Source organism: Haemaphysalis longicornis, unplaced genomic scaffold, assembly GCF_048455015.1.
Source record: "Haemaphysalis longicornis isolate Haplotype H1 unplaced genomic scaffold, Haemaphysalis longicornis Haplotype H1 scaffold_105, whole genome shotgun sequence".
Lineage (NCBI taxonomy): Eukaryota > Metazoa > Arthropoda > Arachnida > Ixodida > Ixodidae > Haemaphysalis > Haemaphysalis longicornis.
Window position 1 is genome coordinate 361,266 of NW_027526208.1, and position 24,768 is coordinate 386,033.

General features: G+C 47.2%; 2 protein-coding genes across 2 annotated transcripts in view; one reads left to right on the forward strand and one right to left on the reverse strand.

The window, feature by feature from the left end:
* Positions 1 to 9,381: 9,381 nt before the first annotated feature.
* The window catches only part of LOC144160540 (uncharacterized), a 37,589-nt gene continuing 22,202 nt past the window's right edge, over positions 9,382 to 24,768 (forward strand). Inside the window, exon 1 of the mRNA XM_077691806.1 lies at positions 9,382 to 10,036. Coding sequence (XP_077547932.1) covers positions 9,811 to 10,036 — 226 coding nt within the window. The 5' untranslated portion in view covers positions 9,382 to 9,810. The remainder of the gene's footprint in view (positions 10,037 to 24,768) is intronic.
* On the reverse strand, positions 13,600 to 16,473 carry LOC144160539 (uncharacterized). The gene is made up of 6 exons (XM_077691805.1): positions 16,045 to 16,473; positions 15,678 to 15,713; positions 14,593 to 14,733; positions 14,439 to 14,507; positions 14,250 to 14,297; positions 13,600 to 14,189 (listed from the first exon to the last, which is right to left on the reverse strand). The coding sequence occupies exons 1-6, from the start codon at positions 16,311 to 16,313 to the stop codon at positions 13,952 to 13,954; spliced, it is 801 nt and encodes a 266-aa protein (XP_077547931.1). The 5' UTR covers positions 16,314 to 16,473; the 3' UTR covers positions 13,600 to 13,951.

Here is a 24,768-nt window from a genome sequence, read left to right on the forward strand (position 1 = left end):
GACATTGTTCTTTTAGCTGGTAACCAAACCGATATGCAGCGGCTAATAAATATTTGCGGCCAGGAAGCCACTGACCTCTTGTTAAATTTCAGTGCAGAAAAATCAGAAATAATGGTTTTCAATGACGCTACCACCGACGTGGTGTCTATCCAGCAAGGCGAATTATCTAGAGCGAAGGAATATAAGTATTTGGGAGTGTGGATAAGCGAAGGGGATAACTACTTAAGTACTCACGAGGAGCAACTTAAGGTTAAGGGAAAGCGAAACGCAGCTATAATGAAGCATAGAGCTCTGTGGGGGTATAACAAATGTGAAGTAGTCAGGAATGTGGAAAGGAGTAATGGTTCCGGGTCTCACGTTTGCGAATGCTGTACTCTGCTTAAAATCAGACGTTCTATCAGGCCTTGAAGCAAACCAGAGAACGGTAGGACGTTTGGCCTTAGGCGCGCATGGAAAAGCAACTAACGAAGGAGTTCAGGGAGATATGGGCTGGGCGTCGTTTGAAGTTAGAGAAGCTCAGAGTAAAATATGCTTTGAGATGAGCTTGAGGGCAATGGATCAACGAAGGTGGGCAGCTAAGGTTTTTAGGTGCCTATACTTGAAAAGCGTGGACACGCAGTTGTTAAAGACTAGAAGGCTAACAATGAAATACGGAAAGAACAGTGGGGAATCCAAAACAGCTAAGGTAATAAAAAAGAGGCAAGGCAGATTGAAACGAATAAATGGAGGGAAAAGATGGAAGCTAAAACGTCGTTAGAGATGTACAGGGCTGAGAAGATGAACATCAGAAAGGAAAATTTCTACGATAATTCCCAGGGCAGTGCTTTGCTTTTTGAGGCTAGAGCAGGTTGCCTGCGAACTAAGAGTTTTGTGAGGAAGTATTCACAAAATGATGGGTATGTGTGGTCTGCGGAAAAGAAACAGAAACTATGCGGCACATAAGGTTAGAATGTGAGAGTATCCATCCAAATCTACATGAAGGGAATATTGGGCTTTCCGAAGCCCTAGGATTTAAGGGTATCAGAGAGGAAGTTAACTTCAAGGCTGTCGAGGGGACGAAAAGAAGATTAGAATGCTGGTGGACGAAAAGCAGAGAGGGGAATATTGCCTAGGACAGTTACCACCTGTTACAGGTAAAAGAAAGTATTTAGGGCCTAATAAGCTTTTGTGCCTGCCCTAAGCAGCGCTAGTATTAAACCAAGAGTGTAAAACATGGTTATATTAGCCCTTTTTGGTAAGATGACATGTCATCACCCCGCTTCAAAAGGGAAACCAATAGGAATCATCACCATCATCATCATCGTAGAGTTCCTGTATATAGCTCCCGCAGGGAGCTAAGAGTTGCGCGACCACCCGCCTTCTTGTTATCCGGATTGCTGCAGGAAAGCCGCCCGTCGCGAGTGTAGGAGCCTTGCCACCACGCTTCCGACGGCGGCCGACGCGCGGTGAGGGCGCTTCGGTCGGCGGTGACTTACGGCGGCTATAGTGAACTAGAATACTTGGGTAGTGGAAAAAGCGGCCGCCTCCCAGTGAGGCACTTAGTGTCAACCCCACGAGGTGGCGCTCGCGTGCCCCGCCCGAGCGCTTTCTCGCCTCGGGAAGCGGCGGGCAGGCGTTCGTCGGGCAGACTCCGAGGAGCTACAGTTCTTTTTTCGTGTCAAAATAGTAGAGAATGCTATTAATGTACCAAGGTTTTTTTATGGGAAAGGTACCTACGTTGTGTATTTACCAGGGTGTCGAACCAAAAAAAATACCGGTTTGGTTACGGTTCGGGTGAAATAATTTCGTCCCGGTTCAGTTCCGGTTCAACAAAATCACGCACCGAACCGGTTCGATGAGTTGAATTGTCAATAAAATTAGAAAAAAAAATATTTAGTAGTTTAAAGCGACAGTAAAATCAAAACACAAACAAAAACTCAGAATGCAGCTGTTCCCCAAGGGCAGAGGCGCAATTGCAAAGCAAACTTTAAACATTCAGGAGATATTAGAAAAACAGACGAAGTGGTGACGATTTACCCCCTACTTTCTCGTCCAGACTTTATGTTGTCGTAGCGACTTTTCATATAGCAACCGCCAAGAGATATGACGGTGGGATATATTTTCTGCCTTTTCATTTCTCGCAATCGTCGCTATGGAAGCGCCCATCACGCTAACCTTGAAGCCTTAAATTTAGGTCTGCGTGCTGGCGCGTTCAAATATCAGCGCTTAATAGTGTGCGTTACAATCAGTATGTCATCGTACCGCCTGACCCCCGGCCATCATTCCGTGCGCTACATTGCTGAATCTTATAACAGATTTGCTGTTACAAAATGTAAGGGAAATTTCACGCGCGGAGCATGAGATGAACATTTTTGGGTAGACGCTCTTTAATTCATCCACAGCAGTACTCCATCAGACCCGCCGCGGTGGCTGAGTGGCTAAGGCGCTGCTGAGCGCGAGGTTGCGGGTTCGATTCCCGGCCTCGGCGGCCGATTTTCTGATGGAGGCGAAAAGGAAAAACGCCCGTGTGTACGACATTTCTGCGCACGTTAAAGATGCCATTCGCCATACGGCATATGGCTTTTTCGTAAGGGACCTTTCGAATGCAGCATTCCGCTACAGAATTTTTTGGATTGGGTCTTCTTTCTTGTAACAAAGAAATTGCAGGTTCTTTTTTAAGCAGGTTATAATATTTCTTCAATAAATACCACTCTTTCAACTTCACCAGACGGGTGCATAACGGGCAGCCTCACTGAAAGTACATTTTGTTCGCTAGATGTGTTAGCTGCACAGTTGCTGCTTTTATTTCTTTGAAAAAATAGTGTCTTGCCTTCAGCACATTACACCCGGAGGCATTGCTTCAGGCAGAGGATTACTCTTCACACACGCATTCCTAAGGCCACTGCCGGATTCGAACAAAAAATTCCAACCACTGCAGCTTGCCTTCAACAGACCACATGACTCACTATTTGAAATAAACTTTCTCACAGTGCTATTTCTGCTCAAACAGCCGTACTAAGCTTTTAAAACAAATCCACTCGCTCTTGATTTATTGCAGACATCGTCCTGCCGTGTATTCCGCTCAATGTTTCGTTATACCACCCAGGAAGTTTTTCCTAAATAGTTTACTGCACATAAGAGAGTTCAGAGAGAAATAAAGAGCACTTGTACTCAAGCCATCTCTTTTACTGTATTGGTTTTCCCCATTCATCCGTCTTGCCTACTACTGCCACATCCCACCATAACTGCCAGAGCTCTGTTCTTTTATTGAGAAAGGAAAATAGTCCTAGTCGTGCGAGTTTCACCGTGTGTCAGAATCTGACCCTGATACCTGCACAGCGGGACTCACAGCAGCCGTGGCGCCGGCAATAAGCGCTACCTGTTAGCACGTTGGAGAGGTAGGAGGAGCGGCCGGGTTGCGAGGCGAAAAGAGACAAGTAACGTAACGAGAAATGTTTAAGGCGTGAGGATGCGCTGATTTAAAGCACAAATGGGACTACGAGCTCGCATAGCGCCAGCATGAAGAGAGTAAAAAAGGGAAACTTCGGCAAGCTGAACGTCCGGACAATGACGCAGCAAAACGTCTACAACCAGCGTTAGAGTGGGCAAAAGACGCCTCGCCTTCGATAACGGCTTGGGAAAATCATTTAACCATACTATTGAGCGCTCCCAGTAAGAAAGGTTTTGTTAGCCATCTCGTTCCTTTGTCAATCTGCGTTTCGGCTGTTTTCCAAAGAACAATAACCGGGCCTAACCCGGTTAAACGACAGTCATCTTTTGTTTCACCACAGCCTGTCAATGCTCTATATGCTACGGTATTTCAGCAGCTGAAGAAAATACGACACCATGCATCTTTATTTCACCTCAAGTGTCACTGTAATGAAATATGTGAGACTCAAAACGACCACAACCTTACATATTGCTGTACTGATACAGCATAGGCAGACTCCAAGCAACATGCAATTATTTAGAAGCATGTACTCTCGACTGTGTATCTAACATCGTCCCGGCTACTGTGTTCGCAAAACCGACTCCCGCAGTAATTGCAGATTTTTAACTGTTTGCCGCCTGCTCACTTGTTGTCACAACCAATGCTTGCCATCTCCAGAGCCCGTATTTCTCAGATATGGACCGAATAGGGATTTCTGGGCGAGTTGGTGTTGCATTGAAGAAAAATTTATAGCGCATGCGGTCGAGGACAATGGAAGAGCGCTCCGTGGTGTCTGTTCTCTTTCCTTATCCTCGTCTGCATACGCTCTGAATATTTCTACGAATACACCGGCTTTAGAAAAAAATTCAATATTGCGGCATCATTATCGCGTTTCACTGGCGCCTAATTACAAACGTATTCACTTTACAATGTGTATTTGATCAAAGGCTACAGGTTCAGGGCCACATAGCTAGCTCTTCATACCAAATATTTTTTTACCCGCCGCGGTGGCTCAGTGGCTAAGGCGTTGCGCTGCTGAGCACGAGGTCGCGGGTTCGATTCCCGGCCGCTTTTCTGATGGAGGCGAAAAGCAAAAACGCCCGTGTGTACGAGATTTCGGCGCACGATAAAGATCCCCAGGTGGTCAAAATTAATCCGGAGCCCTCCACTACGGCGCCCATCATCGCCTGCGTTGCGTCGGCGCGTTAAACGCCACAATCAATCAATCATATCAAATATTTCTATGTGATACCACATTTTTACTGTTCCGCAAAATTTTCCGACAAAAGTTACGAATACTCCATGTCAATTTCCCCAAAGTTTAAGGAATTTTTCCGTGGATGGTTCCTTGGTGTTGATTTATAATGTTACACATCCGGGTACAACCATCAATAATGCACTTCTACCTCTTTTGTTTTCTACTATTCGCTGTTATGAAGGTACATAAACTGAACCACAAGGCGACAATTACAGGAAGCGTCAATACTTTATTTGCGATTTGTAAAACAAAAGACAAGTGGCTGGCATGCATTTAGGGAAAACACTCATGCCAGCGCAGTGCTCGTTAGTGGTTTGCAAGCGCTGCCTCTGGGTGTTTTTCAATCGTCCAGAAGCGACAGGAATGCAGGCAAGACTGGCTCTTCAAGCAGTTGCGAGAGATCGAATGCAGGGTAGGGCATTCCACCAACGGGGTTCCTGCCGGGGTCTTTCAGGGCGGCTGAAGCTTCTTCGTCGGCTTGTCCATATGAGGGAGCGTCACAAGTGACGAGTGCCTGGTCCGCGGCACTGAAGGGTCGAAACCTCTTGGAAGGCCCGGGGCCATCTGCAAGTGTGACAAAATTGAGGAAAGTATATTAGCATAACAAAAAACCGCGTGTAAAAGATTTAAATGCGGCGTTCTTTGAGTATGCATACTCTAATGGCTCTTTACCGAAAAGCGGATATGCCCTTTCTAGTGGGCACAACCCGTGGTCATACAAGGTAGCTATGGGGGTTATTCTAGCTGCTTAAGACACACACAACCACCTGAATTTGAATAAATTGCTCCCAACGCGACCCTAAATGAACAAAAACCCAAGTGTAAGAATTCACCTACACGTAGGGGAACCGCTGCTAGTTCGTCTAGCCCTTCGATCACTTATATTAGAAGCCCAGACCAACTTGGAGTTGAAAATGCAAAATAAGTAGTGAAAGAAAGGGAGGAAAAGGGAAGAAACCGCTTTGGAAAAAATGGTGAACAGAAGTAGCCGAAATTGACATCAAAGCGCCAAGACTTCAAAATGTACAAAAAATTACTTGAAGCTAGCCTAAAGGGTACAAGACTACCCGAAATGTTTTATTGCAAAAAGGGGTTATAAAGAGGTTTCAAACGCGACTAAAAATATGCGCCTCAAGGAGGAGCGAAAATTCAGACCCTTGAAAACTAACACATGACACGGGATTTCAAACCGACTTCAAAAGCTTGCCTTCCAGAAGCGGAACCCTTACGCTACGATATCAGACAGTCCAGCCTGGCCGAATAAAGTACTGGAGGCGCACATATTGTGTTCAAACGCGCACCCAGATTGCGCAATGGGTCACTTGGCAGCCTATGCGTTGTTCATTGTACGGTTTGTTGTGACAGCACTGTGTGCGAATTTATTTCAGGAAATTCAAGAAAAACAATCAGCAGAAAATGAATTTAACACAAAAGGTGAATGACGTAAAAACCTGTTATACAGGGGACCCTGCGAACACGGCAAAATTATATTAAAAAAGCAAATCAATTCCAGCACTAAAGACAAATGGAATATAATTTCGCACTTACCTTCAACTGCAGCAGGTTCGTCACCGCTGAAGCTCTCCATGGCTCCTCCCTGCGGCGCGCTGTCATCGCTCGACTGACTTCCACTAGGACCCCACGCCAGCTCAGAATCGCCCAAGGTGTGCTCACTGGTCGACGCTGCAGGTCCGTCCGACTCGTCCCCGGAGTCATCGTCACTGCTGCTGCTGCTGCTCTCCGAGGAATCCTCATCGTCGTGGGGCTGAGGCAACTCCCGCAGCAGGTTGTCCAGGAGCACGCGCCGCTGGATGCTCAGGTCTCGGGGGCTGCTCTGCAGGGCCGCGATCTTCTGCAATGCTGCGAAAAAGATAGCATCAGCGTTCGCTTCCATGGTAGGGAACGACACAGATACACGCTGACCGGGATACCTGGGAACCAAAAAAGGATGACCGAAGCGAAGCTCAGCCGGCACCAGACTGATTCTTTCCCTGCACTAGGCCCGTCCCACTTCCCCCAGTCCTCCTTTCCACCTGGGGATTCTGAGAAAGAAGGGTCCGGTCCGACGTCCTCCCGAGATATGAGTCACCTGACCTTTTGCTAAACCATCTGTGCAGATTGTGGGGGTGTGGGGGAAGTTTAGGGGAGGGAGAGTGGTGACCTTGACCCCAATATGTTTTTGCTTGTCATGATTTTACGAACAAAAGGCATTTCCTGTTGCATTCTTCCCAGTACCAACACCAGTGAAATGCCATATTGAAATATTCCGACTAAAAGGGTTCCAGAGGTTACCAGGAAAAGGGAATAAGTAACAGGTTGTGTTAGGGAAATACGTCAGGCGATCTCACATTTCCTATGCGACACAAAAAAAAAGCTAACCGAGAAAGTCATGTGTGCGAAAAACAGAGATGCATGTGCGTGGAGACTTAGGAGCACGTTAACGATTATCATATTTGAGCGAAATGTGCGTGAAAAGTGGTGTCAGTATGATTCCAACAAGGCAATGTTTCGAATGAACCAAACTTGTGTTTTGTCTCCATGGCGATTTTACGATCTTCAACCTGTTCCGAAATCGGCACACACGGGTGTTACTGCTTTTCGCCTTCATCAGAACAGCTGTCACCGCGGCTAAAATTGAAAATGCGTCCTTAGGGTGAAGGTAATTAGAAATTAAAAAAATAGAAAAAAGAGACGGAGGAGGAATACACGTTTACTGATTCGTATAAAAGGAAAATTGAGCGCTGGATAATCTTGAGTGTAGTACCATCCATGGTGGCTGGCGTCCCTAGTTCAGGATGCCATGGCCCTCAGCTGCGTGTATGGCCCTGATCACCAGGCCGCTCTGATCATCCAGGACCTCGCTGGACAGCAGGGCCTCCCACTGCTCCGTCGATGACACCATGACCTCTGGGAGTTCCTTCACATCCTCGCACTTTTTTACGCCCAGCCGTGCTTCTGTTAATATATCGCAATCATCTGATAGCCGAACTACCGCCGTTAGCTGCCGGCGGCGCAACGTGCCAAAGTGGCATCGGGAGGTGGCGAGGGGGAAAATAGTTCTGAAGGAGGTGTCAGCGGTGGTGAGGAGGAGCCCCGGTGTGGTGCCGAGGAAGTCAATGACACCGGAATGAAAACTGGGAAGGGGGGGGGGTGCAGTAAAAGCGGCAGACCACCTTCCCTAAAAAATCAATTCTCAAACGCCGCCCCTAACGTACACTTAATCACTTAATGCTGCGGAAGTAGTACCCCATTTTAGCCAGTTACGACCGTCTAAAAAAGATGTTACCGGAAGCACCAAGGGTTAATTATCGGAGAAATAGGAATCTAAAAGACATTTTAGTGCCTGCTAAAAGAGGGCCTTCAAAACAACCAATCATTCCTACCTGTCGCCGTCCCAGATGCGACACTTGCAGTCACCTGCAGATAGACTGCATTGTAAAAAGAACCGCCAGCAATTACGTTCACAAGATTAATGCCAGTGTTACGTTCACTTCATCCAACATAGTAGATATGTTAAAACGCTCAATGTGTCACAAATAGTATGTAGGAGATACGGGTAAACATATTGTTGAATTCCAATGACAGATCCGGAGCGGTCACCGTGCTCCACCGCGGAGCGCGCCGACTGCGCAAGAGCAGGTACTCCGTAGTTGCCTTTGGAACGCAGCTGCTCCCACCGGAGCAAAGTGCCGAACCGTGACGGGAACCGGAAATACCCAGCATTCTTCGCGTCGTGCCTTCCCGAAATCGTCGGGAAAAGGTTGTCGTCGGGTTCCCGCGGGCGCGTTCATCTCGTGCTGTGCGGCTGGAGTAGGCGGAGAAGGCGAACACTGGCCGGAAGCGCAGACGGCGGCGACGTTGGCGACGTCACACGGCAAAAGTCAGCGCCCTAGCGAGTTCCGGCCGACTCCGCCGATAACTTTTTTTGCTCCACGGAGAGATCTCGGCGGCGACGGCGCTCCCGACCTGCCATTGGAACAGGATTTGGATGCCCCCTATCTGCCATTGGAACGCGTCAGCTTCAGAGAGAGCAGAAACGTTGCTCCGAAAGCACTCCGGATCTCCAATTGGAATTTAACACATGATTTAAGGTCTGAGCTGTCACAGGGAAGATACTCGTAACAAAGCCCGAATAGCTGTCGAGGAGCATTTCAAACAACCAGGGCACATTTTTGATTACCTTAATTTGCATCTTCTACGGGCGGGAATTACAGAGAATCTTATTTATTTCACAAATTCAATCCGTAGAAGCTGATGAAATTAACGCTTCCAGAGGTAACTTTGAGTTTTTGCGATATCCATCGGCAATACAGCATTAGGGTTGAATCCTGGGCATGTTGGTACTCTATAACTAAGAATAATTGCGCAAAAAAACGGAGAGGCGCGGAAGAAATAAAGAACGGGCACATAGGGCACAAACTTCAAACTACATTTATTGTGCTATTGTGTGAACTTTATAAACCTCACAAGGTACAAACGCGCATGCGTAAGCTTAAACAGAGATTAAACGCCCGGCGAGCCGGCGGCAAGAAAACCAATTGCTTTTCAGTGAGCGCAAGCGAGGGTGTGCTGACACATTTATCTCCGAGTCTTGTTACCGCCTTAGCTTTCGTAGAAAACGCCGCTAGGTGGCCGACCGATGTGGGCCTGCTTCACATCGACTCCGTCAAAGACCGCCCCAAATACCCAAAAACGGCCTGCACTGCGACGAAACTATCACCGGTCGACAGGGCCTCGTCAGTGCGTTCCACGGATACCAAGCATACGTCAGGCAAGCCACTATTTTTCATCTGACAACGCCGAGAAATTTCGAAGCGGCGACTGCCACGCTAACCCTAAATGGAGGGTTAGCTGCGCTGACGTGGTGGCTCGCCTCGGCAAGCTCGCCACCTCGCTCGAGATTGCCCGCAACAAAGCCGCCGCTGCTACCGACACAACGAACAAGTAGCTGCGGTCGCCTCCCTACCCTTGTTCACGTGCTCTTTGTTCACCGCTCGCTCCGAAGACTGGGCATACGCTCACGCGACGCACTGAACTGCGCTTCAACTGCTTCGGGCCGTCGTCACACAGCTTGGGATAGCAGCGGAGCGGGCCAGCCAGGCCTGCGTTTGGCCTAGCCCGTCCCCGACCCCGCGCGCACGCCATGGCGGCTGCGCCCGCGGTACCTCACGACGAGATGAACACCCACGGAGAGGCCCCGGCGATTATGGACTACGAGGGCGACGACGTCACCACCGAATTCGAGACCAACGAACGGACTCTACCTCCACAACGCGAGCACGACCGGACGCACGGGACGGAGACGGAGGACGACGACGGCTGGATCACCGCCGGGAGGAGGCTTCGGCGCCGCGCCGCAGCACCCCTCGGTAACCGGCCCCTCCTTCTCCTGCAGCCTCGCAGCCTCGAGGTAGCGATAGCTTCGGCGCATGCCCTTGGCGCTACCGAGACACGAGACCAGTGGCGTAGCCAGGGGGGCTAACCGGGCTCAAGCCCCGCCGAAATTTTTCCGGCCGGCGCCGTGCTGCCTGTTATGCCTGGTACGTCGCCTGTGAACAAAGGGGCATAACCTTCGGGCGTGCTACTATTAAAAACATTCACGACTGAATGCCTGTCCTCAAGCATTGGTGCTTAAACAAAACGAAGCGCCCAGGTCAGGATAACTGCGGAGGGGTGCAGCTTCAAAAGCGATGGCGCCTTGGGATAAGCTCAGCCCACGGGACGCCAGAGGCGTGCGTTGTGTCCCTTTGTTTGTGGCATGTCGCCACACAGCGAATAATTGCCCGGCTGAGTCATTCTCAGCAGCGTAGATTGACTCGTCACGGTATGGCCGGGGAAGCATAGAGTGCGCAAAAAAAGAGGGACCGCCGGTCATTGATGGGTGAAGACTGGAGCGATGAATGCCCGAAAAAGAAAAGACGATCTTTGTATGCGCAAGCAGAACCACGTGTAATGGCCCGTTCACACTTGCGACAAGAGCGACGTCGCGCAGCGACGCGACTGGAGCGACCGCCACTCTCGGTGTTCACACTTGCCAGCGACACGGGCGACGACGACGACCGTATTTTTGCTTTTCTTGTTATTGTTTCTCGCTTAGAACGAGACTTCACGGGAGTTTCGGTTTCAAGGTCTCGGAGTATCGCGAATTTCGCGAGAGTTCGCAGGTGTGTCGGCGCCAAAGCGGCGTTTTGAAGCGGCGCGCTTCTTGCGTTTTGGTCGTCGTTTGCTGGCCCAGCGGAACGCTGTTTCTGTCTCTTCTGGCCCATCATTTCGCCAGAATGGATTTGGCGGAAGAAGAGCAGATCACGCTGATCTTACTTTCCACCTGCATGATGGAGCTACATGAAGTTATGCAGGAACCGCCGAAAAAAAAAAACGACGCTACTGGGTGCGTCCCTGCCTCCAAGAGTGCGATAGGTTGGGCCAAGGGAACAACCTTTTGCCGCTCCTTCGTTCCCGTGACGTAGAGTGGTACAGAGAGTAAGTTCTTATCAGAGATTTCGTTTTCTGGTTATTACTTGCTATGTGACTAACTTAAAAGTCTCCTCTATGGTTTCATGCCCTCTTTCCAGCTACTTGCGGATGGCCCCGCAAACGTTTGACTCGCTGCTCAAGCTTGTGAGCCCCCGCATTACAAAGCGGGACACGCGGTTTCGAAAAGCGATAGCCGCAGAGCACCGCTTGGCGCAAACCATCAGGTAACGTCCATGGTCTGACGAAATTTGTAAAATTTATAGAACTGCACAGGTGCGACGAGATTTCGGCGTGTGTCGAGATTTCGGCGCACGTTAAAAATCCCCAGGTGGTCGAAATTAATCCTGTTTATTAAAGCTTTTTATATTACTACAAAAGCTACCCTGAGATTTACTGTAATGCTTTGCATTGAATTCTTTTCTGCACAGATTTTTAGCTGCAGGAGAGACGCTGCGGTCGTCTTCGTTCAATTTCTTGACCGGCCGATCGACCTCCTGCCAGCTAATTTCAGAGGTATGCCAGGCCATCTGGGATATCGTCGGTCCCCTGTATGTTGTGCTGCCTTCATCACCGGCTGAGTGGAAAAAGGTAAGTTAGTAGCCGTACTTGCGTTATGCACAACCACACCTTGAGATGCATTTTTGTAAATTTTCTACATAGTATATGTGAATTAACTGCACAATGTGCATAATTGTTTTCTTCAGGTTGCTGAAGACTTCGAGGAGTTCTGGAACATGCCCCATTGCCTAGGGGCAATGGATGGCAAGCACATTAACATTGAGCGCACGGACAACTCGGGCAGCTTGGACCACAACTACAAGAAAGTTTTTAGCAAGTCCATGCTGGCTATTAGCGACGCACATTACAGGTACCGGTTTCTCAGTAGTGCTACTATTACAGTGCCTTGCGTGCACAGTTGGGTGGGGGGAAGAATTTAGAAGTAAAAACATGCCCGTAAAAAGTAGAGAGTGTTGCAAAGACCCAGATATTTCACATCTTACTGTTATCTAACTCATTCAGTTTTTTGTTGGTTACCAGCTGCCGCTTCCAGCAAAGCAATAATAAAAGCATACCTCTAACTTATACTGGCAGAAAGCCTACAAGTCAATCATGCCATGTATGAGCTGATGTGTGCACTTTTCAAGCCCAAAATAGGCAAAAAAAGAAGGGTGCCTGCCTGAATAGTCTCTTAACTCAACATTGATCGCACTTATCTACCACCTAAATAAACCAGAGGTGGGTAGCAAATAAATAAAAAGCAGGTATATAAACCACAACCAGAGATCGTAAACAGTCGAGAGAAGCGAGTCCTCATGTTGGACAGATAATTTTTACCATTCATATGTCTACTTTCATGCACCAGGTTCCTATACGTGGAGTTCGGGCACCACGGCAGTGAGTCGGACGGCGGTATTTTTGGCCGCAGTGAGTTCCATATAGCTCTGGAAAGAGGAGAGCAAGGACTCCCAGCTGACACACCACTCTGTGGCATTGGCAACACGCTGTATTTCTTTGGGGGGGATGAGGCCTTCCCCCTCAAAACGTACCTGATGAGGCCGTACTCAAGAAAGAGTAAGTTCTCACGTCTGTTCTGGTATAGTAGAATGCTTCAACGTTCCTATGTAAACGTGTACAAGTATCTAATGAAATATGGCTATAAAGCGTGCAGTCAGCGTGGTGAAACCATAAGGACAATTAAATGTAATGTATGCTACAATACACAAGTATGTAGAAGGCCTCACAATTGTTGCATGCGCTGCTTTCCTGATTACAGGTTTGCTGCCATGTGTGCAGCTAATCTACAGTTAATTTGCTGTCGGACGGGAATTTACTGTGTCCAGGATAGTGGCTGCTAGAAGAAGCATGCAGTGTACTCCAAATATCAGCGTGGTACCAGCCACCTCCACCTGATTATTTCGTAAAATTCTGCCTTTGTTGTTTTCTAGGCCTGCACTCAGTCGCTGGTGATGTTGGCAGCAGCCAACAGCTCACAGAAGTCGAAAAGAAGAGAATTTTCAATTATAGGTTGAGTAGGGCACGCCGGATAGTTGAAAACACATTCGGAATTTTGGCGCAAAGGTGGCGCATTCTTCGACGGCCTTTCAAAGCCAACGGAAAAAACATCACGAGAATCATAGGAGCCTGCGTCACACTCCACAACTTCCTGATGTCGGAGCCTGCTGCCTTCCGCACGGTATACTGCCAATCAGGCTTGACTGACCATGAGGACTGGCAGGGACGACTAGTTGAAGGCAGTTGGCGCAATGAGGACAATAATAATGGTGCCTTGCAGGATCTCCCGACCACCTCCCACCGCTCTACAAGGTATGATCTTCAAGTACAGTTTTGTTGTGACGAATGCTAATAGTGCCGCTGTGAAAAGTTTGGTTTGTGCTGAACGAGGGAATCGTAAAATTACAATTACGATCTTTCTTTTTGTTTCATTTGATCCAGGGCTGCTTACAACATGAGGGACAAGCTGTGCAAGTATTTGGTCAATGAAGGGCAAGTTCCTTGGCAAGAGGCCATGATAAGAAGCAGCAAGGCATAAAGAGGCAAGTTGTTTTTAATGGAAGTTTATTGGAAAAATTGAACATAAACATTGCACGCATGGTAATAGTACAAAATGGTTTGTGACAGGAACACGTAAAAAAGGCAAAGTAGAAAAATTAGTGGCAATATAAGCATGAAGACATTACGTTAAAGTACAAGGAACTAACGAAAGCAAAAGACAAGAGTGTGCAAGAAAAATAATGGAATACCAGAAAAAGAAATAGTAATACGAGACTGATTTCTTTTAGCATTGTAGTTCACACGCCATCTTCTGTGAGAGCCTCCATGACTTTGTTGTGTACTAGACTTTGCATTTGAAAAATTACTTCCTGTCTTTTAATTGGTGGCAAAGTCCGTATTTGTTCCGCAAGCGCCATGCACGAGTAGTGTACATGGTCATTCCGCTGCAGCGTTTCGTTGCGGAGGGTGTGGAGGTGGGTCAGGCAGGCAGCTGCCACTGTTGAAGGCAGCGTCTTCTCTGCTGTCTCTGGGCAACTGAAGCATTGAAATATATGTTACTGGTAATAGTTTCCGTATGAATAATTGTTATCTTACCTCTGTGCCTTCTTGGACAGCCTTGGGACCTTTCTTGGCCTGGCAACCCTTGTGTAAAGCAAATGAAAATAAGCTCTAATAAATACTTGTGCCAACCATTCGAGCTGTATGTATTCCACGTTTTAACGTGAACTGTGTATATAAATACTCCACAATACTACTAGACATATTGTTACAAAATAAGCTTACCTTTCAGCAGCAGGGGATGGGCGTAGCTGTAGCCCGGTGCTCATTTGCACTGGCCCTGGGCTTTCATAGCTAAATAAAAAGAGACATTTTTTCCCTGTCATTTGTCCACTGGAGGTACAACTTGTTAGTGGTAATTTCTAGCGACTGTAGTTACCCATCAACTTCTCCTTCTGGGCTCCCACATTGCAGGAGGCCACTCCGCGTGCCCTCAATGTCCTCCATGAAGCCGTCGCTGTCATTTTCTGACACTACTTCGAAAGCAGCGAGCACTCCTTCTTCCATTTCAGCTGGTTGTCTGCAGTGGTACACAAAGTAGCGTAATCAATCCAGTTGGCTGACTAGCACATGTGCCGACTGTGCTTGGGATGTACAGGTGGGGACACAACATTCCGGTCATATTTTATAGTGTTTTTTCTTCTCATGACCTTTTTGGGTTGCCCAGTGTGCTTTGTGCAATACCGCATACTCTGAATGACCTTGTGGGTGCTTTGATAGTCGTGTACAAACACTAAATGGTTGTACGGTACGTGAGGAATTGCTGAACATGTGCAATCTGTAGGAGATATGAATTTCTATGGTCAATGCTTTTGGAGAGGGGGGGGTTCTGTTGCCTTTGTCGTGCTCAAGATGTACACACTTGTGTTCTTGTTGTCATATTTTATACACTCTGTTTTTCTTCTCATGACCTTTCTGGGTTGCCCACTGTGCTTTGTGCAATACCGCATACTCTGAATGACCTTGTGGGTGCTTCGATAGTCGTGTACAAACACTAAATGGTTGTACGGTACGTGAGGAATTGCGGAACATGTGCAATCTGTAGGAGATATGAATTTCTATGGTCAATGCTTTTTTTTTGGAAGGGGGGTCTTTTTTTTTCCCCTGCTGCCTTCATTGTGCTCAGCATGTACACATTTATTGTGTGCTATCTGTATTGTGATATTTTATAGAGTCTCTTTTTCTTCTCATGATCTTTTTCGGTTTAACTCACCATGTTAGTGCTTTGATATTCGTGTATATACACTAAAATGGTGAATGTTATCTGGAATAAAATATCGTGCCCCCGCCATGGCCACAAGTTCATCAAAAACCTGCTACAATTTCCTGTGTTATAATTTACACAACCTTAACAAAACAAGCAATCAGTAGCAGACCACTGCAACACTCCTCATAAACCACGTGTTGCTTTGGAGCAAACAACCTTCCTTTGATCTTTAAATGTGCATACGTCTTGTTACTTACCGCTGAGAGTTTGTGAATGTGATATTGGAGCATACACTGCAAAAGAAGTTTTGAAGTTTCAGTTAAAAAGTTGCAGGGTAACTTTTTCTATAGCAGCATGCACACAACAGAAAAAGAATGCAATTAATTATGTTTTGGAAAACAACATTTTGATGCATGCTCAGTGCACGTGAAATGCATGGAGTATCATTTACCACTCTTGCTTTGTTTTCCACTCTAATAAACATCCACCCCTCCTCCTTAAATACTTTGCTGCCGCAGAGATAATTTCTTGGGCACTAGTTTTTTTTTTAATTTTGGACACACTCCTTTGATAAGCAAATGTAGTTTCAACAGCAGCTGGAAAAAAAATCAATCAGAAGCTTACACTGGCTCTTCGGAAGACGGCTCCATAAGTTGAGTCATCTGCGTGAAATACTTCCACTTGACGTCCTTGATGTCCTTTGCGCCGTTTCCACTCTTCATGCCTTTTATCAGTTGCATTTTGATTCTGCCGTATGTGTCCTTCAAATATTTAAACTTCTTTTGCACCGCTGCTCCTGCGGGAAAATGTGCTAAAATAAATTGCTTCCCCAGTGCAGACATGCAGGAAGCCATCACGAATTCACAACCTATATGGTGGTGTACTTTGTACATATTTGTTCTTACTTTACCAGTCCTGAATTTCAGTTTCGCGCGGCACTTCTTTAGCAGTACAATTGTTTTCCGTGTACAGACGCCAAGCTTAGCACGTGCTCACAATTTTTCATTACACACTAGTAAACAATTTTCCACGGCAGCTTGGCCTCGCGGATCTAGTACTAGAATTTCGAAACAAGGTGTCTGAAATGTTATTTCTGTGCGCGGAACTAACTATACCCTGCTGGCGCAAAGCCACCCCCACAGAATAGCTGCCGGCCGCTCAAAAAATGCAAACACGTGTGCGTACCACTCAGTCCGCCAAGGTCCTTTCCGATCTTGTCAAACAGTCGGTCTTTGTACTGGGTATTTTTATATTGTAGGTGCCCTTTATCGAACAGAATTGGGTGCTCTTTGATCATATCAATCATCATTTCAGTCGAGAACGACATCTCGCCTTCGGGCAGAACTGCAACGCGCGGTGGCATAGTGCGGTGTTCCCACAGAACAGGGAGGATGATCCGATGTATGCGATGTCGATTTGCCCGCTGTTTTTTTTTTTTCGTCCTCCTCACGCCGTTCGCGGAGGAGGAAGAAGGGTGCTTTGGCAGGATATGACGTCAGGAAATGTAGCCTTCTTCTTCCGTCGCAGCAGCGACGGCGGCGACAAAATTTGGTCGAGACCGATCGCTCTCGTCGCCGCGACAAGCGCGATGCCGAGCGACTGGAGCGACAGAAATCACGTCGCTCTTGTCGCTTTTGTCGCTCCTGTCGCAAGTGTGAACGGGCCTTAAGCGGTGGTGGTTCTGAAGATGGTTTTGCGTATTGGGTGAAACGTCTGCTTTAGCTGGATGACTGTCGAGGAAAGGGGGGGGGGGGAGGGGGAAGAGGGCATTTGTGGGTGAGGCGCACAGCAAAGTATGCTGTGTGCTCTTCCGCACGTCACCAGCAAAGTATGCTCTTCCGCACGTCACCCCTTCATTATTTTTCACGTTTTTGTGGAGCCGGGGAGGGTGTTGGCGTGGGATAATTGTATGGTCTCAGCTTGCGCGCACTGCATGTCCTCTTCTGAAAGCGGTGTTCCAGACAGACATTTTCTCCTCCGCGATTACGCCGATTCGTTCGGCGGTATTTTTCGCTAACCTAGGTAACTGGGGAACACCCACTTCACAAAAAGGGCACGCTGTCCCCAAAGTTGGCTTACATGAATGCGACAGCAGCGTATCGCATTGGTTCGGCGAATCCGGCTCGGCTTTATTGTAAGCGCGAAGGCGCGACAGTCACCAGCCCTACCACGGGGAGACGGCGGTCGCGACAGTAACCAATACCCGATGGCCATCTTCGACCTTGGTCACAACTAAAGCCCCTAGCTCCATTGCGTCCACGCCCGCTTTTTGCCTTGGCGGTGGCAGCCCAGAGCTGTGTATATTCAGGGCCTGAGTCACAACAACGCCGATATGAGAGAACGGTGCAAGGGCAGAAGCGCCCTGGCTTTGGGAAGCTCACACTCGAAGTGCCATGCAACACACAAAAGAAGCCGCAATTGTAAGTCATTTTCTTCCCTTGACCCCTGATTTATGCTTGCGTGATCACTATCTTTTAATATTTAAATAATTGCTTCCTAATATTTACACGAGGTCACAGTGACTTTATGTTTGCCAGCCGAAAAATTATATCTCCTTTTATTTCTAATGCAATTTTTGCGTTTCAATTGGTTGTTGAAGGAGCGCCAGCTATGAACCGGGTAGGTACCTTTGAAAGAGGGAAAACGTAAATTCTACTCGTATAAATGCTTAACTATCCTATGATGCACAAAGTTGACGAGGGTTACTCAAAGCGTATCGGGACAGCGTTAAGTTCATTAAGAGTTACTGACATGTCCATGAAGTACATGAAGAGTTAGAAGAGTTAGCCACTGAGCCCGCCGCGGTGGCTCAGTGGCTAAGGCGTTGCGCTGTTGAGCACAAGGTCGCGGGTTCGTTTCCCGGCCGTGGCGGCCGCTTTTCTGATGGAGGCTAAAAGCAAAAACACCCGTGTGTACAAGATTTCAGCGCACGATAAAGATCCCCAGGTGGTCGAAATTAATCCGGAGCCCTCCACTACGGCGCGCCTCATCGCCTGCGTTGTGTCGGCGCGTTAACCTCCACAATTAATCAATCAGTTAAAAATATATTTGTGTTCGCTGCAGCTTTAGTAGTTTGCTTCATCTACATTCAGGCAACTCAATGTCAGGTGCTGTCGCTGTCATGCTGTCGCATGGTGTGCCCGTTATCGGAACTTTGTTGCCGCGTTGCAAAGCGACGCGCGCATTCACTGCTACACCCAATTTTAAAATCATCATAGCAGTGTGCGCAAATGAAGGACCTTTGTACTGGCGGCGAAGAAACCAATGTGCCTTTCTAGTAGAATTTTCCTTCAGATCTTTTTGGCATTTCCTTTTGAAGTTTTGTGGGCTCAAGAGTATCGTTCTTTCAATGCTCAATCGATTTGGCATGATGAACGAATTTAGTAATTCAAAAAAACAGGCTACAGATCACAGGCCCTCTCAAGAACACCAGTACACTTCCGACCCCCACCCCACATACGGGTGCGCGCTGAAGTGATTTTGCCAGGATCCACTACTGTTATACGTCCTAAAATATCGCATGAAGTAAATTTCGAGCATTACTAAAGTAACCAAAATGACCGAGGAATTATCACTGCAAACAACTTTGCAATTTTTCGCCAATGTATTGTGTCGTAGCCTGAAACCATTTGAACATCACGGTCGCTGTACCACCTTAACTGTACCATTACTGTCCGTTGCATGCTGAAATACGGTAGTCTGTGGCATTTATGTACGGGGGGCCATGCCATTCGGCATGTTTTCTTGGTGCTGCGGGCCACAAAATGCTGACTCGTGTCGAGCATCGACCCAAGCCTGAAGGTCATGTGCAGCTTCCCACTGCACCCTGTTTTCTGGTGGACCAAGGAGCGTCCCAACATAATAATATATTTCCATTTCCCGAGTCGCTAACGAAAACAGCAAAATTCTTGTGCGTCCTCCAATTCTGTTTAATCGCTTACCTTTAAAACCGCCAGTGTGTGCTCGGCTAAACAATGGCAGCGCATGCGTCCACTAAGCCGTATGTCCTTTCATTAATGTTTGAAACCAGAATGGTAGGACCTCATTATAATTCTTTCCTGAGATCTCACGAAAAAATTCCAAACGCAGCAAGGTTTTGCTCAACTTGCATGCCTAACCGCAAGGGTATGGTCAAACAACACCGTCTTCGCGTTATTATTTGTTCTTGATAAATTTAAAGTTCGTTATTGCATTGAATAGTGAACTTTGCAGTGGTTTGCTCTACCTGATCCAGGAGTGGTACTTACACCTAAAGGGGATTGCCGCCCCACAAAAGTTACTGAATAGTGCACTCCTCCAGGCAGACTGCAGGACATTTACGCTCGAAGCATTGAAAACTTGACAGAGAATAATGCAAGGATTTTAGAACACCAAGCCCGACCTTTTTACACCAGAGTCGACATTTGGGCGTACCGAAACTTAACCATATTTGCGATGTTAAAAAGCACCAGCTTCTCATATCTGCTTGGCGTCCTTAGAAGCTATGAGGTGGACTGCGTCACAGAATCAAAACAGAAGCCGCAATTTCAACTGACATGGCTTGACAGTACCGATGGCTGAATTATTCCGCTTTGCGTGAGGGCTAATCCTACCATGTTCGTGTAATTTTCGCCGTTAACAGCGCAGTTCTCGCGCGTGATGTCTGTGTAACGCTTCTTGTATGCATAATTCATATCCTGTCGTTTTTTTTTTTCTTAAGATAAAACCTGCGCTACATATAACGTAAGTGCACAACCTTTGCCTCATTGGCCTTACACTGGAAGATTCTGTACGGGCGCAGAAGGCTTATAAGCAAAGCAATTTCTGCATTTCAACATGAACTAAATAAAAATATCTCATTTTTGCGGCCTACGAAATTTATTGCGGATGTCACAGACACCATACTGCACATGTTGAAATAAAGAAAGTAATCACGTGAAACTGTGACCATTTAGTGCAATGCCTGCACAATGTGCCCGTGCGTGCAATGTACGTCCCGTATCACGGGCGCAGATTTGCACCACGCGGTCTGCGGATTTTCGCCCAGTTTACAACTTCACCTGGCACAAATACAATCACAATCAACACCAACATCATGAGACAACCCTAAAGGGCCTATTTGAAGACAAAATACAACCTAGTTCAATTCAATAGCACTAGCCTTTGGTAACTCGCACAGCTCCATTCCAATCACAGACGTTTTTTTCAACCGAAGCAATACAACAAATGTCATAAATTTTCAAATTGTGCGCTGCAGTGAAGTAATATGGGCAGGAGTGATGTATATAGGCCAGCACTAAAACGCAGTTATGAGTATTTTAACTGCACGTTAGAATTCAAATGATAAGATCAAAGGAGGTCCCTCTACAGTAGCGCAATCATGTTCCTTGGCGGTGACTTAGGTGGGTGGGCCAATCGTACATACAAGATCCTGTGATGTCATAGTGAAACCGCCGCCGGGAAGTGGGCGGGGATTCGCCACTGCTTCAAATGTTTAATTGGCTGATGGATGAATTGTAGGGTTTTAGGCGTCGTAGTGGAGGGGCTCATGATTAATTTTGACCACCTGATCTTTATCGTGCGCCGAAATCTTGTACATACGGATGTTTTTGCTTTTTGCCTCCATCAGAAAAGCGGCTGCCGCGTCCTAGAATCGAACCTGCGTCCTCATGCTCAGCAGCAAAACGCCCAATGTTTAATTTATTATGTCGATTATTCCTTTGATTAGTCTGAGAGAGAACTGGTATCGTTGTTATTGCGACAAGACAGTCTTTTTAATGAACCCAAGATGTATTTTATCTTCATAGCCTTTAAGGGCGCTTGCAAACTGCCGCGCTTTTTTTTTCTTTCGTTGGGGGGAGGGGAGGGGTGTCGAGAACAACCTTACCCCCCCGACCAAAAATCCTGGCTACGCGCCTCCACGAGAACAAGATTATCATACGACCGCGCGGCGGGCTTAAAGGGCCCCTGAGATGGGGTTTTTTGGGGGGTCGATGGTATCGGAGCGCAACGGCTATTTCTTGAACTAATCGTGACGTGTTTGTGCGCTCTTGATTTAATCAATTTTTTACGAGCGTAACAACACCAGAAAGCTACAAAAAACATCTTTTGTGTGTGGGTGCTTTTACACAGTCACACATATTTGTTTTATACCGGAGTGTAAAGCACTTACACACCGGGCCAAACCGGGCTTGACGCTCCTCCGTTCTCGGCGGAAGGATACAGTGAGCGCAGGAGCAACGACGCTTGCAGCCAGCGTGATCGCTCAGCACTCCGTGTCTCAGTTTTCTTTGCATTTGCTTTCTTGGACGCTGTACCCGAAAGGATTCTTTGCACCATCTGTGTTTCGAGCGTAGCCTCGACGTTGTTTCAGAGGTGGTAACGAACGGCGCGCCAAGGGAGCGCCGCGCCGACGACGAAGGAGGAGCTCCGCATGCAGCGCTTGGACGACGCCGAGCACTGCTCGTGATCACGAGGCGCACGCTCAAGTGCCCTCACGCGGGCTGAATAAATCAGTTCAAGCCCAAACGCTGTCGCAGCTGATTCTCTGCGGCGGTCGCGACAAGGGCAAGAGCATGCTCATCCCGTAACGACAACTGCCAAAGAGTTTCATTTCATTGCTTCCCATCAAGTCATGATCGCAGGAAAGTGTGGTTTGCTGCACCGGCCTTCTGAATGAACCTGTTGCCTAGTGTCATTAGCGCGCTTTACCGTTTACCGTGTTAAATGAAGCAAGAATAGCCGTTTGCCGCTGAAAACGAAAGGATTGCACTCTGCGGTTTCTGCATTCCGGCTTACCGGCTCTGCCGAGTAGCGACATCTGGCGAATTTGTCGCAAAGCAAATGACACAAACGTTTGTTGCCCAGAACTGTTCGCTTACGCTTGAATTGAAATGGCTTGAATCTTAGACGTCTTAGATTGAACTCTCACAATACAATAATTTTTTTTAAAAGAGCCGTATACTTCTACTGTAGAGCTTAAAAAATCGAAAACATGACGTTGACGCCGCCATCTAGTGGGAAGAATTAGGACCAAGTATTGCATTAACCAGAATTCACGCTACCGCTAAATATTTCGATATAAAATGAGTAAGATATATTGTAATGATTCCGCAGTTACCTATATTACCTTGCCCAAGACGATTTTGAAAGCATAAAAGAGCAATGCTAGTTCATAGAGGCATCTGAACCATTGGAAGCGTGGGAAGCTGGAGTAGGGGCGGAAATTTTGCTCGCTCATTCTAAAAAAATTGTCATTTATCGTGCTCCTGATCATCATTTAGCAATAATGTAGTAAACAACATCAACTAAGATTGCTTGCATCAAGCGCAGAGCACAGCGCATTTGCTGTGCCGTAAAGTTCCGGAAGAACGCCCACCCAAATTAAATTTAAGTACAGTGATATCAAGTGAAAAATACAAGATGGGCGAAATTTCGGGTCAAGCGCGGAAAGGACGAATAAGTGACCGCATCTACACATGAAGAGATGATTCGGGTTTGTTTTGTTCACTCATCGGCGCTAAAGCCATGGATTTTACGGGGTTTGCGCGCGTCTTTCAATAAATTGAATATTTCACCCGTAAAAGGGGGTGGGCGATGTTTCGGGGGAGGGCGTTCACTCGGAACTTTCCGGTAATCTAATCAAAACGCGAGCGTACATTTCGCCGGCGCAGGGGGCTCGCTACTACAGTCGGTAGAAATTCTAGCCTCTGTATCGCTATGTAGCGACGGTAAAAATAAGTTTTCGTTCACGGAAACTCTCGCGCATGCAAGGTCGACTTCCGCAATCACCAGTATCTCCTGCTCAAAGTCCGGAAAGACTGAAAACGTAGCTTAAAAAAAAAAAAAAAAGGACGTCGTCGTCTCATGTGCGACCCACTCGCTGAAGTAACCATGGTAACGACGACGCTCTAAACCAAACCGCCGCCGTCAAAAATCGCGGACATTCCGGCGGCCAACCATGAAATGAGTGCTTCGCCTCGGACGAGGTCGGACTATGTCGTCATCGCAAGCCGCCGAGCCAACAAATAGTTGTGTCTCGTCGGGGTAATAACTTTTGTTAGCGTGAGCGAATATGCTTACTATTTGTGGACTTGTTTCTACAAGAACTATAGAGTAGATTTCTGACACAAACAAAAACACTTTGAAATCTATCTCAGGCCCCCTTTAACCATGGCCGGACTGGAGGAGCGGCGAACGCGCACTTTCATACGGCCTGCGCACCCAAAAAGGAAACGATACTGCAGATTCTTCACAGAGTGAGGGCGCTTCGAACCAACCCTCTACCCTCCCAACCCTCTTTATAAATGCAGAGCATTTCTTTAACTCACGATGTCCCCCGTTCTAGGCGCCCGTAGTAGTCCGCATCGCTCGCCTCGACATGCCCGGCTCAGACGTTTCGCTATCGGCGCGATCAACATTCGATAGCGCGCCCAGGCACGTTTCACGGACACTCTCTCCCCTCTCTCGGACTCAACGTGCGCTGAGGCTGCCAATTTTACTGCTGACGAGCGCTCTCTCGTCAGCAGTTGCCACAAGTGCAACAACATTAACGTAACGCAAACTACTTAATGTCATGCGCCCCCAGGAAATGCTCTGCATTTGATCGTGCCCCTCGCGAGGGGATGTTTCACTGCGTCGCCATGCGAAAAGTTTTCCACGCTTTAGTTTCGAGTTCGCCGCATCTTTCGCCGCCGCTCGCTTCTTCGTTCGTGCACCGGCTGCGGTTGTCAGAGAAGGCGCTTCAAATCCTACCGCGTTGGTCGCTACTTTGTAATCTGCACTTACGCTACTTTTATGTTCACTCCCACGCGTGAACTATGGCGTATGAGTCTCGTGCCACGGATATTATTATAAAGGACCTTCGGTGCGGTGTACTAGTTGTTTTGTGAACTTGTGTGATGTTCACTTCCTTTCCTCTGTGGCACATTTCGTAAATCCTGTGCCCTGTCGACCCGTGTAGTAGCTAGCTACAGCTGGTCCTAGCTGTAACTTGTTTTTAATAAATTCTCTTTGTGATCCCGCTGGTTTTCTTGCTCAATTTATTTGTTGGTTGTCTAAGTGTGGTATTTGTGTGTTGAATGTGCCCATGTCGTTCTGCACGCTCAGCCGATCCCCATTGTCACGCGTAGCTTTTTACTGGGTTATGCATGGCCAGATAGCAAAAGCACTAGTGACGTAGTTTATACTGTGGCAAGTAACTGGTTAGTGTTCTTTTGACCTTGCACTACTGTACCCTTTCCTGCTAAAGCTTTTGTTAGGCTAGCAGTATCTGCAAATTAAATAAATAAATAAATAAATAAATAAATAAATAAATAAATAAATAAATAAATAAATAAATAAATAAATAAATAAATAAATAAATAAATA

Bases quoted from the DNA above. Each gene is read 5' to 3' on its own strand.
- LOC144160539 (XM_077691805.1), bottom strand. From the start codon at position 16,313: ATGTACAAAGTACACCACCATATAGGTTGTGAATTCGTGATGGCTTCC. The intron at 14,508-14,592 runs GTAACTACAGTC...CTTTTTATTTAG, and splicing joins CCAGAAGGAGAAGTTGATGG to CTATGAAAGCCCAGGGCCAG. The intron at 14,190-14,249 runs GTAAGATAACAA...TCAATGCTTCAG, and splicing joins CTGTCCAAGAAGGCACAGAG to TTGCCCAGAGACAGCAGAGA.